At 48.1% G+C, this 19,823-nt stretch overlaps 2 protein-coding genes and 1 pseudogene across 2 annotated transcripts; 1 reads left to right on the top strand and 2 right to left on the bottom strand.

Moving 5' to 3' along the window:
- Positions 1-7,905: 7,905 nt before the first annotated feature.
- LOC133885047 (glutathione S-transferase T3-like) lies at positions 7,906-9,354 on the top strand. The gene is made up of 3 exons (XM_062324677.1): positions 7,906-7,927; positions 8,307-8,470; positions 8,566-9,354. Exons 1-3 carry the CDS (start codon positions 7,906-7,908, stop codon positions 9,352-9,354), a joined length of 975 nt encoding a protein of 324 aa, XP_062180661.1.
- A 6,649-nt stretch (positions 9,355-16,003) lies between these two features.
- On the bottom strand, positions 16,004-17,968 carry LOC133885891 (uncharacterized). The gene has a single exon (XM_062325658.1). It carries the CDS (start codon positions 17,088-17,090, stop codon positions 16,101-16,103), a length of 990 nt encoding a protein of 329 aa, XP_062181642.1. The 5' UTR covers positions 17,091-17,968; the 3' UTR covers positions 16,004-16,100.
- Positions 17,969-18,092: 124 nt separating this feature from the next.
- Positions 18,093-19,153, bottom strand: LOC133885044 (peroxidase 1-like; annotated as a pseudogene).
- Between the last annotated feature and the right edge of the window lie 670 nt (positions 19,154-19,823).

Below are 19,823 nucleotides of genomic sequence, written 5' to 3'. Positions count from 1 at the left end.
AGCGAGTCGAAGCCCCTTCGAAGGTCTGCAGAGAAGCGCTCCCGAACTTCTGACCACCAAGCGAAGACGTTAGCTTGAGCTACCGGTGTCTGAACCCCGATGAACCGCCACCAAACCTCTCTAGCTAGGGTGCAGTGAAGAAGCAGGTGATCGATGGATTCTGGAAGTTGCAGACAGTGGACGCATGAGTCGTTGGCCTGTAAGCCCAAACGTTTTCTACGAACCGCCGTCCATAGCCGATTGTGTAGTCCGAGCCATGCAAAGAATTTGACCTTGGTCGGCGCCCAAGTTTTCCAAAGCAAGGTGGCTCCCTCGAGGCGGGTTGATCCATGGAACATCACGGCATATGCAGATTTGGTAGTGAAGGTTCCAGCCGTCGTCCATTTCCATACAACTCGATCGGCGGCAGAGGTCAAGACGATGGAATTGGTGTGCTGCCAAATAAGCAGGAACTGGTAGAGCGCAGTCGCTGACAATGGCGCGGATATGTCGCGCACCCACCGCCGATTGAACAACGCCTCCTTCAGGGTCCGCCTGTTTGCAATTGAAACAGGGACACAGCGAGACAGAGCGGGTGCTAGAGAAGAGATGGAGAGTCCATTGATCCAACTGTCAGACCAAAAAAGGACTGATTCGCCGGAGCCAACTTCGAACCTGGTAGAGGCTTGGAATAAAGCTAGAGCTTCTTTCTCATGCTGTAATGGGAGCGCCGCCCAAGCTTTGGAAGGGTCCGAGCGTTGGTACCAGAGCCATTTGAGGCGTAGGGCGATCCCAAATAAACGAAGATCTTGGAAGCCAAGGCCCCCGAATTCCAGAGGCCGACAAACTTGTCTCCAGGAGAGAGAGGCAAGGCCCGAAGCAGTTGAACTGTGGCCGCTCCAGAAGAAAGCCTTGCGAATTCTGTCGATTTCGTTGATGACCCAAGAGGGAACCTTGATGCACAGAAGAGTGTGCAGCGGAGTAGAAGAGAGGACCGATCGAACCAAAGTGACCCGGCCAGCCCTAGTGATTAGCTTGCCCTGCCAGGTCGGCAACTTAGCGGAGACCCGATCGACCAGAGGCTGCAGGTCACGACGACGTAATCGGCCAGTCGACAGCGGGACACCAAGGTATTGAATGGGGAATGAACGAGAACCGCATGGAAGCAGATCACTGATCAGATTGGTCTCCTCTGCGGAACAGCAGATGGGCACCGCTGCGCTTTTGTTTAAGTTGCAACGCAAGCCAGTCACCTTGCCAAAGAACTCTAGGATGGCCAGATGCGCAAGAATGTCCTGCCGAGACGGCGACAAGAACACAACCGCGTCATCAGCGTATAATGAGCAGCGGTGAATGATTGCGGCGTGTCCTGTTGGTTGGATGATCCCCTCATTCCCTGCCAGAGTGAATAGGCGATCCAGGGTGTCCATCACCATGACGAAGAGGAAAGGGGAAAGCGAGTCCCCCTGTCGAAGACCCCTGGCATGGTCAATTGTCGGACCTGGAACAGAGTTTAGGAGGATCTTTGTTGTCGAGGAGCCAAAAAGCGCCGCAATCCAATCGCACCACCGCGGACCGAATCCCCAGGCTCTTAAGAGCTCCAAAAGAAAAGCCCAGTTCACCGAATCGAAGGCTTTGGATATGTCGAGCTTGAGGAGGATCTTCGGGTGTTTAATTCTGTGAAGAAACCTTGCCGTGGCATGAACGAGTTTGAAGCTATCGTGGATAGAGCGGCCGTCGATGAAAGCGCTTTGACTGGCCGACACCATCGAAGGCAACCGCGGAGCAAGACGGATGGCCATGGCCTTAGAGACAATTTTGCCGAAGCTGTGAATTAGGCTGATGGGGTGAAAATCGGAGGCAGCAGATGCGATGGCCTTCTTTGGCAGTAAGGTGATGAACGCACCATTAAGACAGTGGAGTCCCCGGCGGTCCCTAGAGCAGAACGAGTTGATTGCCTGAAGAAAGTCGCCCCTGATGATAGTCCAGGCGGCACGGTAGAAATCCATGTTGAAACCGTCAGGACCAGGCGCCTTGTTTAGGGGCAAGGATTTGATCGCACATTCAATTTCTTCAGGGGAGAAAGGAGAGTCTAGCGTGCTCAGGTCCAGAGGCGTAAGGCCGATCCGCGATAAATCGATGGAGACCTCCCTGTTAGGAAACTCCCCGAAGACCGAATTGAAGTGCTTGAACAACTCCTCCTCCATATCCGGAAGGGAGGAAACCTGACCCGTCGAAGATGACAACGAGGATATGAGCTTCTTACGAGCTCGGGATTTGGCAAAGGAATGAAACAACCGGGAGTCAGCATCTCCATCCCGCAGCCAGGCGATCCGTGCACGGCTCCTCGCAATGGTGCGTTCCAGGGAGGACAGGCCCAGGCTGATGAACTTAAGATGCTTTCGGAGATCGGTCTCGGCCAGTGAAAGCGGCCTACAATCCATTGCAGAGTCTAACCGAGCGATCACTTCCCGAGCAAGGAGAAGCTGCTCCTTAATGTTGCCGACACATTTACTGTTCCAACGCGAAAGCTCTTTGGCCGTACTCGATAGCAGTATGTGCAATCGAGTAAGCGGCGGTAAAACAACTTCATTCGCCTTGAGCGACCATCCCGACTCCACTGCCTGAAGGAATCCCGGCATCTTAGTCCAGAATGGTTCGAAATGAAAGCGTCGCCGGCTCTTGGAATAGACGGAGGTTGAGAGAAGCAAAGGGCAGTGATCCGAACATTCGGAAGCCAACGCCTGCAGAAGGCAATCCCGGTAGGCCAGGTCCCAATCCGAGGATGCCAGGGCGCGATCCAGGCGGACGAGAGTGGGCGAGGCCCTTTCATTCGACCACATGAAGCGTCTCCCGATGAGGTGCAGGTCCTTTAAATGGTGGGAAGAAATGAAATGGCTGAACCGAGAGACAGCCCGCATCCCAAGGTTGCTGTTATTTTTATCCGCGGCCGAGGAGATCATGTTGAAGTCTCCGATCAGCAAGGAAGAACCAGGGTAACACGACAGGGTCGTGCCGAGTTCAGCAAGGAAGGAGTCCCGAAGGTTATCTTCGTTAGGGCCATAAACAGCTGTAATATGAAAATCGCCGGCGTCCCCGGAGATGCGAGCGGTGACCGAGAAGTTCTGAATCTAGACCGCGGTAAGGGAACATTGGTGACGACAGGCAATCAAGATGCCCCCCCCCGAGTGTTGCAAGCAGGCAAGAAGGTATAGCCCGAGACCGAAGGACCGCAAATTTCATTGACTACAAAAGGGGAAAGAGTAGCAAGTTTGGTTTCCATCAAGCATACAACCGAGACATTGTGATCTCGACACAATGCTCGAACCACGCTCCTGCGAGCTTTGCAGTTAAGACCACGGACGTTCCAGGACAAGATGTTGATATTATCCATGAGCGGAAACAACGAAGCAGCAACGCCTTCAAGCCGAAGACGCCTGGCTCTGTGCCGTGGCACCGGCGAGAGAGCCTTGAACAGGAAAAAGATCCCTGATGGTCTGTATTTGAGTATCCGTCAGAGGCTGCTCGAAGATACGAAGGTAGCTCTGGTGGAGCTGCGGTGAGACGACGTCGCCATCTTTGATTAACCCCAAGCGGCGCATAAGCAGGTATTGACCCCGCTGGGACGGCCGCACTGCTGCTAGGCGCGGCTTGGACGCCAGGCGGGTGCTCCTCCTGAGAGATGCGTCAGGGGCGCGAGCGCACCTGATAGGAGGAGCGGCTAGGGGAGGAGGGATCTCCCTGGTGAGGCCCTGCAGGAAGGAGAGGACCTTAGATTCCGCGGCGGGTGGGGTGATGGGATCCCCGCTTACTTCGACTGCTCGAGGAGTAGCCAAGGAGTTCCGACGAGCAATGCGGCCACTGTTGCTTGTCCGGCAACGCAGGCTGGCGCGCCGCCGTCCTGCCGAAGGAGGCCGGAAGCTTGTACTGAAGGAAGGCCCAGGCGAAGAATGAGTTGGGCCGTCGCGGCCCGCAACCGGAAAGCAAGTTGTGGACGAATCAGAGGCCGGGTGCAGTGAAGCCGATGGGGGAGCTGGCGTAGCATTTGCCGAAGACCTAGGCAGCAACCTGCGGCGTCGTGAGTAGACCAGCCCGAAGTGACGCTTGCACATTGGGAGACGCGCGTTGGGAGGCGGCCCATCTTGGGAAGAGGTCTTCGCGGTCTGAAGTCCGGGAGCAGGGGTCACGGACAAACCCTGAGAGGTCTGCTCCTCAAGCATAGGGTCTGAGCCTCGGACAGCGGGAGCTTCACAGGATGGAATGAGTAACATGGAGGGGTCGCAGGCTGCAGGCGTTGAAAAATTGGGCCACGCTGACCCGTGAGCGTTGTTATTTTGTTAATCAATGGTGTTGTGTTATACAACTCTTTGGTTGTTGATGTCCATTACTCATTGGTGTCGCGTTCAATGATTTTTTTCCTTTGTTCTTCATTTAGTTGTGGTTTTCTCCACTCGGTTCCTTCTTTGTTCTTTATATTCTTACCTTCGTTTTTGTCCGGATGTGTAGTAGGCTACGGACTGATATTTGTTTGGTATTGTTACAAAGGCAACAAGAGTCCATGAAGCTGAAGCGGTCAAAGCAATGAAGATTTCGATTCCATGCTTTGTTCCACTTTCCTTTTTGAATATGCTCTGTATCTCATAGGATTGTACACTATTAATGAAGCTGGAACTGTGATGATACCAAGTTATGGTTACTTTGAATTCAATGTAACGATCAAAGACACTAAATCGCTGTAATTTCTTCTCATTAAGCATGACTGAAATGCGTTCTACGAGTCTTTTTCCCTTTGTTAACTTTTAAATTTTTGGTACATGTAAACTGGTGGAGCAAATGTATTTGCATTTTATAATTCTGGCCAAATCCTACTGATATGGATACTAATGATGCCATCTGCTAAGTATATCATCACTGTCATGCAAACTCCTGCATGATAGAGGAATATTTTCGAGAGAATCAATACAGCAGCAGGCCCAAGTTGCACCTTGCAACAAGCCTGCTGCTAACCAGTGATAGGTTGGTCCCACCTTGACTCTTTCTCTCACACAATTTCCAGTTTTTCCAAATATTAGGAAACTCGAAGTTCGAAATTTCATGAATATTTGAACGTAAAAATTTCAACAGTTATTAGCGTGTGATTAGTGCGTGTTGAGTGATATATTATTTGTATTTCAATGTAGGTTAAGGCTTAATAGGGTAAACTTTCTAGTTTTCTTTGGAATTTGTGTTTCAACTTTCAATATGCAGCGACTTTTTTTCCAAATATGTGTACATATGCCGTTATGACCCACTTATTGCTGAAATCCATTGGGAATGCTGAGACACTGAGTGCACATACCGGTCTTTAGGTTCAGTATCCAATCTCACCTTGTGATAACTACTGCCCCTCGAGTCTGTAGTGTATTGGATGAGCAGAGTCCGATGACAAGGGAGCAGCTTCAATTTCAATCTTTTCTGGCCGGTGCCACCTCCATGTCATGTCTTGTAGCAATTCTCGGTTCTCCATACACATACCTATATACTTGTCGGGTAGTTTTTTCGTTCACGAAAGTATCCGTGAGTACCAAGTGTACCAATAATTGACACTATTAGAGTATTTATCGGCGGATAAATGAATAATCTAGTTAAATTGCCATCCCTACCTACAGTCTGGCACCACATATCAGTAGCTAAGAAAGGTGACCCTTGCCAGCCTACAGCAGTACACGGCTGCTGAAAAAATTGGAGCATGTCTCCTTCAGATCGTGCCATCTCTGAAATATTGTGCCAAAAAATCCTGAAATTTGCCTCCATGGAAATTAGAAGGAAGCAATTTTCAGCAAACAGTAAAAACTGAAAGGCAAATCATGATTCTTGCTAGCGAAAAACTGGACGGATATCAAAACAATTTAGGTGCTACATGCCACATTGGGTCCATGTGGCGGTATCTTGAAAACTACATAGTAATTTCAACATATGCAGGAAAGCCCGACTATGAATTAAACGAACCTGTTGACCATCAAAATAGAAAACCAGATGTTCCATGGTTCAATAAGAACCAAACAAATGTTACACACAGCACGACCGACCTTTATTAAAGAAAAAAATAGCTTCATTGGAAACTACATCAATGATGAATTGGACAATGAAAGTTACAAAATGACATTAGAGATAGTGCAACAAAGCTATGGTCTAATCGTGCTACTAGTCATGGATCTGTAGTTAACATCCAAAATGGCGGACGCAATGGGTCAACGAAACCTTTGAAGGGCCTCTGCACTTCTTTAGTCCCTTTCTCCAAGTTGATCACATGCAGAAAGTTCTCGTTGATTGCAATGTGATTCAGAAAGTATAAGCAATTGCCGGTCAGCCCATGTTGAGAAGCCGAACACAATGCTCCAAAATTCGAAACCCCAATCCGATCTCCACCAAGAAGAAACACCCGATCATCACCTATCATTTCCACCTTGCACCAAGCTGGTGTCGAGAAATCCATCTTGCACACCGCAACCTCGGCGATCTTGTGCACGTTATCGCCATCAAAGAAGACTACAACTAGAAAGAGCTCGCCGCAGGACTCGACGAGGTAGCTCGACCACAACGGCATCACAGTGTCTATCATGTCGACCTCGATCATCCCAAGGTTCGGTTTGTGATCGACGGAGTCAAACTCAACGAATCCCAATTCGTTCCCGGTAAACTCAAAGTAGACCTTGCCTCCAACAGCAGCAATGCCATGGCGCCGTGCCATATGCCTTTCCACGGGCTGGTCCTTGGCGTTGTACATGGTCAGCGTGTAGCCATGGCGTTCCCACTTGCTTCCCCCGATCGGGCAGAGCCAGTAATCGAAGTCATCCAGATCAAGGACCATCACGGCGCAAAAGCTGGCGCTGGGCTTGTCGGAGAGCAGGCACTTGCAGTTCATGGGCAAGTCCTTGTCCATGGACGGCATGGTGATCCGCTCGCCGTCCTCGGGCCGCCACAGGAATATGTGCAGGGAGGCAGGGTCGAGCGCGAGGATCCAGCCCTGCGGGGTCTCGAAGCAGCGGTGGTCTTGGAGCAGCTCGATGGTTGCGTCCACCAGGGATTGGCTTGCGATGCTGTACTGCGACTGGGGCTCATAGTATTATGATCCAATGTCATGCACCAGGAACGGCAGCGCCACCGCCGCGCTTGTCGCCATGTCTCTCGCTGGAATTCGATGGATTCACGAGGAGGTCACTCTCAACGTCCCCAAGAATCGAATTGAAGGCCACCGCTTGTTGTGCCTCTGAAAGCCCTCCGCGCCCAAGCATTATATGGACGCGCTTCCCCTGCGTCGCGTCGGAGTCAAATCCGAGTCGGCCTTCTCTCCGTCTCCGTGTCTCCTTCCTCCTGGCTCTGATTTCCCCGAATCCCCTTCCTTTCTCTTGTAGATCATCGGATATTAATTACAAGCTCCCTCCCTGGCCTAATCCCTCACCCCCGAATCCCACTCCTTTCTCTCTACCTCGTCTTCTTCTCTCTGCTGAACAGATGCAGCATCAGCTGAACTCATCGCCGAGCAAATCCACAGCGCCCCGTGTCACACCCGGTTTTAAAGGAAACAACCAGATGTATTCCACATGTATGCCAGGATCAAGTTTACATACATGCAGCGACGTCATTAGTGATAACATAAACTGTGTCTCAAATAACGTAAACAATCCTTACAAAAGGACCCGTAGGTCTGAAAGAAAATACTAATAAATCTTCAATTGGCAGCGGAACACCCATCCATCCACAGGCGTTGTCCGGGGGAAACACCAGCCTAGGACATGGTCTTCAATCAACGCCTTCTTCCTTCTAGAAATCAGCGTCCTCGCCCGGGACTTCCTCGAAGACTTCACCTTCTGAGCAGCATCCGAGGGTAGTGAAAAGGCAAGCGTGAGTACATAAAGTACTCAGCAAGTGGAGGAAAAATATGACATGCAGGCTATTGACAAGGAAAGTTCAACTTGGGAATTTACTGCGACTATGCTCAGCTAAAACAGACTCAAACACCCTAGCAATCCTATTTACTAGATTTTATTTCAACAATATAAGAACATAACTCATCGGATTCCATCCGACTACCAGACTCACCAGATATCCCATATCCGGCTACCGACTCATCGGGAGTACCACCACCCGACTACCCAAACCAACCCTTAAAGTTCCCATCTAATCCTGAAGAAGTCCAAGCCGCTCTTGACCGTGAGCACGGCTGATCGATCAGTTATTTGACCAAAACAACTCCCAGGCCCATCAAATGCCACAGAGTTTTACTTTTGCTAATGCATCGTCGCAGCATCATGTTTCTTCATTGACTCCACCAAGCGCTTGAACAGGAAGAAAACGCCGTGCTCCATCATCACTTCCAAGAACTCAAGCTCCAATAAGAATTCCTGATGAAAGCGAAGAGCAGCAAACAGGCAATGAAGGCCTCGCAGAACAAGACGAGGATACAACAACCCGACGCTTCATATGGGCTGATGAAGACAACTCACGGCTGGTGAGCACTTGATTTCTATTTTTGTTATTCTTTGTACGTACTTGACTGCTTGTTTTATTCTTTTATTCCTAATATTAATCCTTGTACACACACAGATCAGCGCTTGGCTGAAAAAATCAGTAGATCCAATCCGTGGAATATCGAGCAAAAAGGAATGCTATTGGAAAGATGTTGCAGAGGAGTATAATAGCAACAGTCCCGAAGACCGAAGAAGAGGACCCAATTCATGCAAGGAACATTGGGGAAAGACAAACAGGAAGGTTGTCCATTTCAATGGTGTTTGGTGCAGGCTGAAAAAGGTTTATGTTAATGGTCAGTCAGATGAACAGTTGATAGAAAAAATTCGGGCAACGTACAAGCACGAGAGAGATCACTGGTTCACACTTGACAACTGGTGGAAAGAGGTTCGAAACCAACCAAAATGGAATAGGACCTATCCTGAGGATGAGAAGAAAAACAAAGGTACAAAGGTGTCTAATTTGGAAAACAACTTATCATCATCCCAAGACGAGGTGCATATTTTTGGTGACAAAGTTCGTCCCCTAGGTACCAAAGTAGCAAAATTACTTGCAAAAGGGAAAGGTAAAGAACAATCAGGCGGTAGCATGTCCCATGAAAATTTTAAGCTCTACCATGAGTCTCAGACTTTGAGATCCTCTACATCACTTAGGTTGGCGGAAGTGCAACTTCAACTCTCAAAGGACCATATTGAAGTAGCCCAATCACAAGAGAGAGCAGCTAAGGAAAAGAAGCAATGTAAAATTATGGACAAATACACTGAGCTTTTGATGGCTGACACAAGTAAGATGAATGATTCACAGAGGGAGGAGCACGACAGAGCTTTGAAGTTTTTTGGTGATAATTTGCATGGCAAGAACAATTAGTTGTTAATTAGTTTATCTATCACTTTATTATTAGACATTGTTGCATTCTTTTTCTTAACAGATGTTGCCTTTCCATTTGAATAAAAGGCATGTAATTTAGAATTTCACGTTTAATAATAAATAAACAGAACCTGCCGTTGGGCTTCCAAGGAGATGATCTGTTCACCTATCAGAATGCACGGCGGAATACTAGCTCCTGTAGTTGTGTTGCCATTTACTTTGAACTAGTCCATACAGTTTTTAACAGTACCTTAGCTGTGGTGCATGCTTGCATCGTCTCTTCTTTGAACTAGTCCATAGTAGTTTGTAACAATAGCTGGTTCGTTAGACTCTCACGGCATGTAGAGCTTCACGAAGGAACCAGTCCACTGTGTGGTCTTTTGCGCACTATTTAACTGAAGATACTGCACACATAGTAGCTGCACAAAACCCTACACCAAACAACCATACAAATATTCGAAAATGTCTCATGACTCAAGCGCTGAATCTGAGAGTTCAGATGATAACGACACTCCCTTCCCAGCCTTCCAAAATGTCATTGATGAAGAACTCGACGATGGTTTGGATGATCATTTAGTAGCCGCGATGGAGGAACACCTTGAAGCTCAACTGGTGGGTCCTTCTCGTCGTCGACGTCGCAGCTGTAGCAAGAGGTATATAGAGAGAGGCCGTGAAGACGGTCATGCACGTCTCTTCTTAGACTACTTTTCCACTTCTCCTACATATACCGATGCTCAGTTCCGTCGTAGATATCGAATGAGAAAATCGTTGTTTCTGCATATTGTGCAAATCCTTGGTGAATGGTCCCCATATTTTCAGCAAAGGAGAGATGCCTTGAATAGACTAGGATTCTCGCCTTTGCAAAAATGTACTGTAGCTATGCGGATGTTGGGATATGGCTGTTCTGCAGATAAACTTGATGAGTCCTTGCGGATTGCTGAAAGCACGTCAATTGAGTGCCTAGAGTATTTTGCGAAGGGTGTCATTGAAAATTTTGGTACTCAATATCTAAGAAGACCTACAACCGATGACATTCAACGCTTGCTTCAGATGGGTGAGGCTCATGGATTTCCAGGTATGATAGGAAGCCTTGATTGCATGCACTGGCAATGGAAAAATTGCCCAGTTGCATGGCATGGCCAATTCACTCGTGATGATCATGGAGTGGCTACTGTCATGCTTGAAGCAGTTGCCTCGCAAGACCTTTGGATATGGCATGCATTTTTCGGTGTTGCGGGGTCGAACAATGATATTAATGTGTTAAATCAGTCGCCATTGTTCACTAATGTCTTGCAAGGACGAGCACCTCCAGTTGAATTTATTGTCAATGGAACAAAATATGACATGGGATACTATCTTGTAGATGGAATTTATCCCGATTGGGCTGCATTCGTCAAAACAATCCCCTCACCTCAAAGTATTAAGGACAAATTATTTGCACGAACACAAGAAGGAGCAAGAAAGGATGTCGAAAGGGCTTTTGGTGTTCTACGATCTCGTTTTCACATTTTGCGCGACCCAGTTCGTTTTTGGCATCAATCAATGCTAAGTAATATTATGTATGCTTGCATCATATTACACAATATGATAGTTGAAGATGAAAGAGGTGTGGACTATGGTTTTGATTATGACCAGGGAACAACTACCACTCCACTTCCACAAATCCACGAAGGGTCTATTGATGGATTTGACAAAGTACTTGAGAGAAATGATGCCATTCATGACAAATCAAAGCATATCTGCCTGAACAAAGACCTAGTTGAGCACATCTGGCAACGCTTCGGAGGAATTAGAATAAACAATTAGAAACATTTCATTTTATTTCAAATATTAGTTTTTTTACGTAGGAAGTTTTCTTTTATGATTTACATTTACTATTTGTTTTAGAGAATTTAAATTGTAATAAAATGATGCTCTTGATTGATATTTCCCATATGTAGTGGTTGGATCATTTTTCTACACCAATTATAGTCTAATGTGTTGTATTCAATTCTGCAGTCATGTAGTACATGACTGTTGTCATTTTTTCTTCTACTCAAACGGGATACTTATACTTTGACATGTCCAACACTACCTTAAAAATGAGAAAATGATAGATGTTATTTGAATTTTGCATGACTTTTGCAGTTATACTTTACGGATCTAGACTTTTGTATTGGAGAGCATTGGTGCCTAGGTAAATGCTTCAAACGATTTAAGCACATGTACAAAGGGTGCTTGCACTGGACGAGATAATTTTAACGTGAGTGCTTGATGATATGCCAACTTTCTCTTTCCTTAAGCATTAAGCACCCTTAAAGTAGGAGCTTGCATTGGAGATGGCCTAAGGCGCGCCAGGTCGCCGTCGCATCGCATCGAAGATGCATTACGCACCCAACCCCACCCGACCGGCGGCCATGGGCGGCGCCGCCGCCGGTAGCTCCACCGGCGTCTCCGCGCGGCCATCCTCCTCCGCCGCGCTTCCCGCCTCAGGGCCCTCTTGGCCCTATCCGCCTCCTTCGCCTCGGGTTCTTCTTGGTTCGGCGCATCCAGGAGCAGAACCAAGAACGACGAGCAATGCCGTTCTTGGCGCCCCCGCCGGGGCCAAGAATGCTTCCGGCACCACTTCGGCGTTGCCCGCCACCGGCCTCTCCCCCGTCGCCGATGAGGGGAGCAACAACTCCAAGAAGACCAAAGAAGGTCGTCTCTGCTCTGCGCCCGCCGCCTCCTCGGCTGGCGGCAAGACGTTCCGCACTGCGCCCTCGTCCAGCTCGGCGGCCGCCCCCACCGCTCCCTCCCTCTTCGGCGTCGACGCTGAGGAGGGGGCCAAGAACTCAGCGTCGAGGTCGCCCTCACCCATGGCTGTCGGCAATAACTCCGTCAAGAAGGCAGCGGAAGGTGGCCGCGCCACCACGAACTCGGCAAAGCTGAAGAGGGCTGGGGATTCGGCCGTTTTCCTTGTCAACGTCTACTGCGGCTTGTGTAACTGGGAAGACAAGGTACCCGTGCTCATGCTGTTTGGGCACCCCGCCGTCTGCCGCCATCGGCGCAGCGTCATGATCCATGATACCCTTGAGAAGGACCGCGCTGCGGAGGAGGCCAAGAAGCTCCGGCGCCGAGAGCGTCTGAAAGGTAAGTAGTTATGTCCATATAGTTTGACATGTGCATCTGCCTAATTGGAGAAAGAGTTCCTGATCAGCCGGCCATCTTTTGGGATTTTCTTTTGAGAACCTTTACAGTACACCATAATACTAGATGATAAAGAGTATCATTGTTGTGATTCAACCGTTCATTTTAGTAGATATTATTGTAATTATCTTGATACCCTTAGGGGTAATTACGTCATTGATTGACCGGACTTCGGACTTTCGCCACCCATTATCGACCGATCGACGGAGGGTGAAAACCCTAATAAATGAAATGAACAGAATAAGTGAAAGCTTATCCGAAGAATAAACTAACATTTTGATCTTCCCTAATTAAACATATATTTTACAAATTTATCATAGTTTCTTTCCAATCCTACCCTTATGATACATATGATACTCTTTAATGGTACCTATGATACTGATGGGCGATAGAGTATTATTGGGCCAATCTAAGCCATCGGATAAAGAAAATGGACGGTATGCACTTATTTAGGTGTACAGTAAAAGTCCTCTTTCTTTTTGGTGGCTGTACCCTGTTAGTTTGTGGTCAGTCCTAAACTTCTCTTTGCATCTTAAGAGAACCAGTAGTATTGATTGCGTTCAAATATTTCAATCTGAATGGACGTGTTACTGTCTCGGTGAACGTTGGGAAGCTAAGAGATTCAAATCGGTTCTGCAACTATTACCTCTTCCATTTATTCATACAGAAAGTTTTTCATGATTGTATATCGACCATATTATTGATCGGTCTTTCCTTTTGTGATTCTCCAATACAGAAAGTTCTTTTCGTTTGTGAATTCAAAATTACATCAGTCCAGTTAAATGGTTTGTCAGTTAGACATGGTTCATGGTTTTGGAGCGACAACAGAAGAACTGAAGTATCAAGGTGGCTCTTGCCAGCCTAGAGCACTCGGCAGTTGCAGAAAACTTTGGAGCATGTCTGAAATATTGTGCCATGAAAATCCTGGAACTTCCTGCAAACAGTAGAATAATAGGACGGTAAATCATGGTTGTTGCAGCAAACATTCCTTCCGCACCGCTCCTCTCGGATTCTCGCCACGTGTCCCTTTACAGCGCAACTCAAAGCAGGTCTGGAGCAGCGTCCGTGCGAGACGAGCGAGCCAAGCTACAGCGCCAGGTGTCCACGTGAGCCGGGCGAGCAACTAGAAGATAGCTATGCAATGATTTTTCTTGCTTTTGTTATTACCGTGTGGATGGTTACTGTCAGTGTGGATGGTTACTGTCATTCTCAATAATCTTCTGTATGATGTGATATAATGTTTGTACTTCCTCATCCAATATCTGCACTATTTTCACTTGATGAACTAATGCTTCAGTTCATAAAAATCAATCAGAAAAGGATATGCCACCACCACCACCATCACCCCCTAGGAGCAATAATTTTAACGGAACTGTGCTACATTCTGAAATATGATTCTTGAGCAGGCTAAGGGCCGTCTCACCGGTGGGACTTTGAGATGGAAGAGGAGTGGGAGAAATACTGTATAATTTGAACCATGCGTATTGAATGTTAGAGGATAACTAACTATTTATTATTTGTTCATATTTTCAGCATGTTACAAAAGATAGCTGCTATTATCAGGCTTTTGTTTGCTCTATATTTCATTCAACTTGGTCCTAATAGTTAATGTCTCTTCTGTTGTCAGAATGGGTATGATGCAGTTCAAGCCCAAATGGTAGCTGCTGGATATCAAGGCGATTCATCAGGCTATGTGTATGCAGAATAGCAGTTGGGTTATCCAGAACAGTATGTGCAACAAAGTACCCAGGAGTATGATGTGTTAGCTGACCCAAGCATATCCCAAGATCCAAGTTTCATGAGCCAAGCATATCCCAAGATCCAACTTTCAACTGAACCGGTCGATGCATTTACTTTGTTTCTTTTGGATAAATTATGGTACTTTGGTGTTCCAATAGCTCTCTTGAGGTTCTTACTTTAGTGCACTATTCATTTCTGATGTTCAACATGATCTTTTTTTTTCTTTTTTCAAAATGATGTTCAAACATGATCTGAAATTGCTGTTCTGGTAGTACCGTTTTCTGGATGTTCAGCTTAGTAGCCCTTGCATCCTGCTGCAATTGTAGTTTTTTGCGTTGTAACTCTGTGCTACATCCTGATATATGATTCTTAAGCAGACTAAGGGGCGTCTCTGCTTCCCAGTGCCCAGTTTATCTACATCCTGATATTGTAGTTTTTTGCGTTTTTTTTTTACCACGAACGGTCTAAATTGATTGGGCTCGCTACGGGTCTCACAGTGCCCAGAACGGACATATGAATAGCAAAATGGGTTTGTCTCGACGAGATGAACGCAACCACGATCTCCGATCGTCCATACGAGCCACGGATCACAAAGCCAATATTTAGTCAACTCTCTCTTCTTCTTTTTTTCTCAAAATAAATTGGTATTACAAGAAGATCAAGAATGACTGGGCATGCCCAAGGCGAAGCCGATCCAACGATTGGATGGTGTCCTCCTATGCATCATCCAGGCGAACATATTCGGCACAAGCAGCTACAACTTCACAAGATGATGCCCACTAGAACACCTGTTCAGCCATTGAAAAGTGCAGTGTCCATATCATTGCAAGGATTCCCGAGACCTGCCCAAGGCTTGTCCGGCTTATTAACCCACTCCAACCAAAGCAAACGGAGTCGAAACTCTCAAGATCCAAATGCCTAATCCTCCTAACTCGATCTAGAGCCGTTATCGTCGGATTTTGTCCTGGTCAAGGAATGCTTTCGGTGGAAGAGAGCACAACCTTCAGCTTCAGCAGAGCAAGACTCCCGGCCCGGCACAGCGCTACAAGAGGTCACCTTCAATTCAAATCAGCTAGCTAGTTTCCCCCGCTGTCTAATCTTGATAACCTATACTAGTACATTTCATGCAGTACTATATTTCCTTTTGCAAAATCAAAATTACATCCAGACCAGAAATATACATGCTCTATCGACAAAAAAGTGTTGGTCACATAGACGTGATTCTTGGTTATGGAGCATATTGCTGACAAGCGCCCAAACAACGCATGGTGAAGAACTCAAGTTATCTGTAAACTAATATTCTCAGATACCGTGCTCACGGTACGACACCACTGATAGTAGCTAAGGAAGGTGACCTTTGCCAGCATACAGCAGTACACGGCTGCTGAAAAAAATCGAGCGTGTCTCCTTCAGATCGTGCCATCTCTGAAATATTTTGCCCAAAAATCCTTAAATTTGCCTCCATAGAAATTAGAAGGAAGCAATTTTCAGCAAACAGTAAAAACTGAAAGGCAAATCATGATTCTTGCTAGCGAAAAACTGGACGGATATCAAAACAATTTAGGTGCTACATGCCACATTGGGTCCATGTGGCGGTATCTCGATAACTACAAAGTAATTTCAACATATGCAGGAAACCCTAACTATGAATTAAGCGAACAACCAGATGTTCCATGGTTCAATAAGAACCAAACAAATGTTACACACAGCACGACCGACCTTTATTAAAGAAAAGAATAGCTTCGTCGGAAACTACATCAATGATGAATTGGACAATGAAAGTTACAAAATGACATTAGAGATAGTGCAACAAAGCTATGGTCTAATCATGCTACTAGTCATGGATCTGTAGTTAACATCCAAAATGGCGGACGCAATGGGTCAACGAAACCTCTAAAGGGCCTCTGCACTTCTTCAGTCCCTTTCTCCAAGTTGATCACATGCAGAAAGTTCTCGTTGATTGCAATGTGATTCAGAAAGTATAAGCAATTGCCGGTCAGCCCATGTTGAGAAGCCGAACACGATGCTCCAAAATTCGAAACCCCAATCCGATCTCCACCGAGAAGAAACACCCGATCATCACCTATCGTTTCCACCTTGCACCAAGCTGGTGTCGAGAAATCCATCTTGCACACCGCAACCTCGGCGATCTTGTGCACGTTATCGCCATCAAAGAAGACTACAACTAGAAAGAGCTCGCCGCAGGACTCGACGAGGTAGCTCGACCACAACGGCATCACAGTGTCGATCATGTCGACCTCGATCATCCCAAGGTTCGGTTTGTGATCGACGGAGTCAAACTCAACGAATCCCAATTCGTTCCCGGTAAACTCAAAGTAGACCTTGCCTCCAACAGCAGCAATGCCATGGCGCCGTGCCATATGCCTTTCCACGGGCTGGTCCTTGGCGTTGTACATGGTCAGCGAGTAGCCATGGCGTTCCCACTTGCTTCCCCCGATCGGGCAGAGCCAGTAATCGAAGTCATCCAGATCAAGGACCATCACGGCGCAAAAGCTGGCGCTGGGCTTGTCGGAGAGCAGGCACTTGCAGTTCATGGGCAAGTCCTTGTCCATGGACGGCATGGTGATCCGCTCGCCGTCCTCGGGCCGCCACAGGAATGTGCGCAGGGAGGCAGGGTCGAGCGCGAGGATCCAGCCCTGCGGGGTCTCGAAGCAGCGGTGGTCTTGGAGCTGCTCGATGGTTGCGTCCACCAGGGATTGGCTTGCGATGCCGTACTGCGACTGGGGCTCATAGTATTCTGATCCAACGTCGTGCACCAGGAACGGCAGCGCCACCGCCGCGCTTGTCGAAGGCCCTGCACCTGCCATGTCTCTCGCCGGAACTCGATGGATTCACGAGGTCACTCTGAACGCCCCCAAGAATCGAATCGAATCGAAGGCCACCGCTTGTTGTGCCTCTCAAAGTTGCACGCGCCCAGCATTATATGGACGCGCTTCCCCTGCGTCGCGTCGGAGTCAAATCCGAGTCGGCCTTCTCTCCGTCTCCGTGTCTCCTTCCTCCTGCTCTGATTTCCCCGAATCCCCTTCCTTTCTCTTGTAGATCATCGGATGTTAATTACAAGCTCCCTCCCTGGCATAATCCCTCACCCCCGGATCCCACTCCTTTCTCTCTGCCTCATCTTCTTCTCTCTGCTGAACAGATGCAGCATCAGCTGAACTCATCGCCGAGCAAATCCACAGCGCCCCGCCGTCCCCGAGCCATCCCAGCTGCCCGGAGGAGCTCGGCAAGGGCCTCCTCCACCGGTTCCCCGCCCGATTTCACCGGATCCCCTGGCCAATAGACAGGCAGCGAATTTGGAGGATTCGGCCGGCCGGAACTCTATCCAATTTGAGTTGGGATAATTTGAATCGGAGTTGGATAAAGAGAAGAAGGGGTTCGGTTAGGATTTGGATGGTGTTTTTCCGTATTCGGGCGGATTTTCGGGGGCCGTTTTGATCTCTGTGAGAGAGAGAGAGAGGGGCGGCGGTGGCTGGAGGTAGGAGAGGCAGGCGGCGGCTGCTGGGCTGGGGCTGGAGAGGGCGGCAGGCCGTGAGGGAAAGGAAAGGAGGAGGTGCATGGGCCGCCCGAGGTGGAGGATGTGTTCCGGGTTCGGAAGGGAGGATAAATTCGTTCGTGGTAAAGAAACAAGAAAGAAACCTCCGTCATCTAGCTTAGTTCTCCTATGTATTCCTCCATGTCCAGACGGTTGCTAGCTGGTACCGCCTCCATTTTCTTCCTCTGGATGGATTCCAATAGATGCGCCAAAATTCCGAACCACCCTAATCACAGATGGACCTTCACGCCGACCAACTTGAAGGAGACTTCATTTTCACCACTAGTTAGACCAAGCAAAGTCCAAGATTCAAACTATCTCTGTAGGAAAAAAATGATTCCAGAGCTAACACATCACACAAGCATCCACATTCATACTCCCTTACCGCCACAACAAAGACGAAGGTCCATGGCAAAGTGGCATAGAACGGACCAGCAAGAAAGCGACGACGAGCCAACTGGACCGTGTGGAGGTGGAACACCTTCCCCTCGCACCAGACACTTTCACTGCACGGCTAACTAGTAGTGGTTCACGGCAAAAGCACTTCTCCGTGATCTCCCCCTAGGCATCGATGAGCGCCTCGATTTTGCCCATCTTCTCCATTGCCTCCGCGTGAACTTAGCCTTCCGTGCCTTCTTGACCACGGCGTGGAAATAAACGATTCCGACAGTCCACGAGCTGTCCAGCAGCATGAACTGGTCGGAGGCGAGCTGAATCTTGTGCTCTAGCACGTTCTTGAAGTACTGGTTGTCGTAGCTCGTGGGCGTCACGGGGTCGAGCGGCACCATCGTGGGGTCCATCTGGTCGTCGCTGGACGGCCATGGGCACCGAGTCTTGGGGTACGTCACGTAACCAGCTTCGATGGACGGGTCTGTCCGGCCGACCTGGCTGCCGCTGCGTGAAGGAGGAGTAGTGGGAGCGGCAGATGGTGTGCACGCCGGAGAGCGTGACCATGTCGTCGGTGGAGAGGCCCTTGCCCTTGAAGCTCGATCTCGACGAGCTCGCGGACGCGGTCGGTCGGGAAGGGGACGTTGTTGTCGAGCACCTCGTCGGCGTTGGAGAGGCGGCCGTCGCAGCGTCCCGAGGGGAGCTGGTAGTCGATGCCGCTGGCGAGAAAGGCCCCGGACGAAGCAGTCGTGGAAGTGCATCAGGATGAGGCCCGCGCCGAGGCTGGTCCCGGGCGACGGCACGGCGGACAGCGCTGCGCACTATCTCCTCCACCTGCGGGCACGTGTGCTTGTAGAACCCGACCTCCAGCGATGGCGCCGGCGAGGCGTGTGCCACAGAAGCGACAACGAGCAGCGCCAATGCGAATATCACCCATTTTGACCTCATCATCGATCCACTGCACTTGATCAGAGGGGAACTAAATACTTATATTTAAGTTTGGAATTTTCCTTCACTGATACGTGGGATCAACAAAATACGTAACGAACAATAATCAAAATTTTAATAAAATTTTACAAATTTTCATCTTTTCACCGATGAACGAAAAAAATGTAAAACAAAATTAAAATCCTTAGCTAGCCAGCTCCTCCCCAAAGAGATTAGCCAGCTGCGCTCTCTAGGGCTGGTCACTGGGCTCCAGCTGCAGGCCATATGCTGGCCGAGCCTTTCGAGTATGCAAAATACCTATTGGGCTCAGCAGTCGTGGCTAAGGCATCTAAAAAATCACAAAATTCTAGCGGAGCCGATGCTGAAGATCAATGCACATACCACTATGAAGACAGGGCAGAACTATGCTATGATGAAAAACATCGCTTCCTTTCTCAAATAAATAATCTTTAGGATCTCCAATTCTCACCTTTCACTGTTTTCTTAATTATGTGCTATGAAACTTACAAAAGACGTGGTCATATGAAAGTGCTTTTAATAACCGTCAAATAAGTATTATTTTCATATAAAATAACAGAGCATTTGTATATTAGTGACATAAAATACACATCATCTAAAGTGACATCTATTTTATGAACGGAGGAAGTAAGCATGAAAAATTGTAAGGCAAGGT

The sequence above is a fragment of the Phragmites australis genome, chromosome 11 (genome assembly GCF_958298935.1).
Source record: "Phragmites australis chromosome 11, lpPhrAust1.1, whole genome shotgun sequence".
Lineage (NCBI taxonomy): Eukaryota > Viridiplantae > Streptophyta > Magnoliopsida > Poales > Poaceae > Phragmites > Phragmites australis.
Note: the sequence above shows the minus strand (reverse complement) of the source record. Positions and strands in the feature narration are given on the sequence as shown.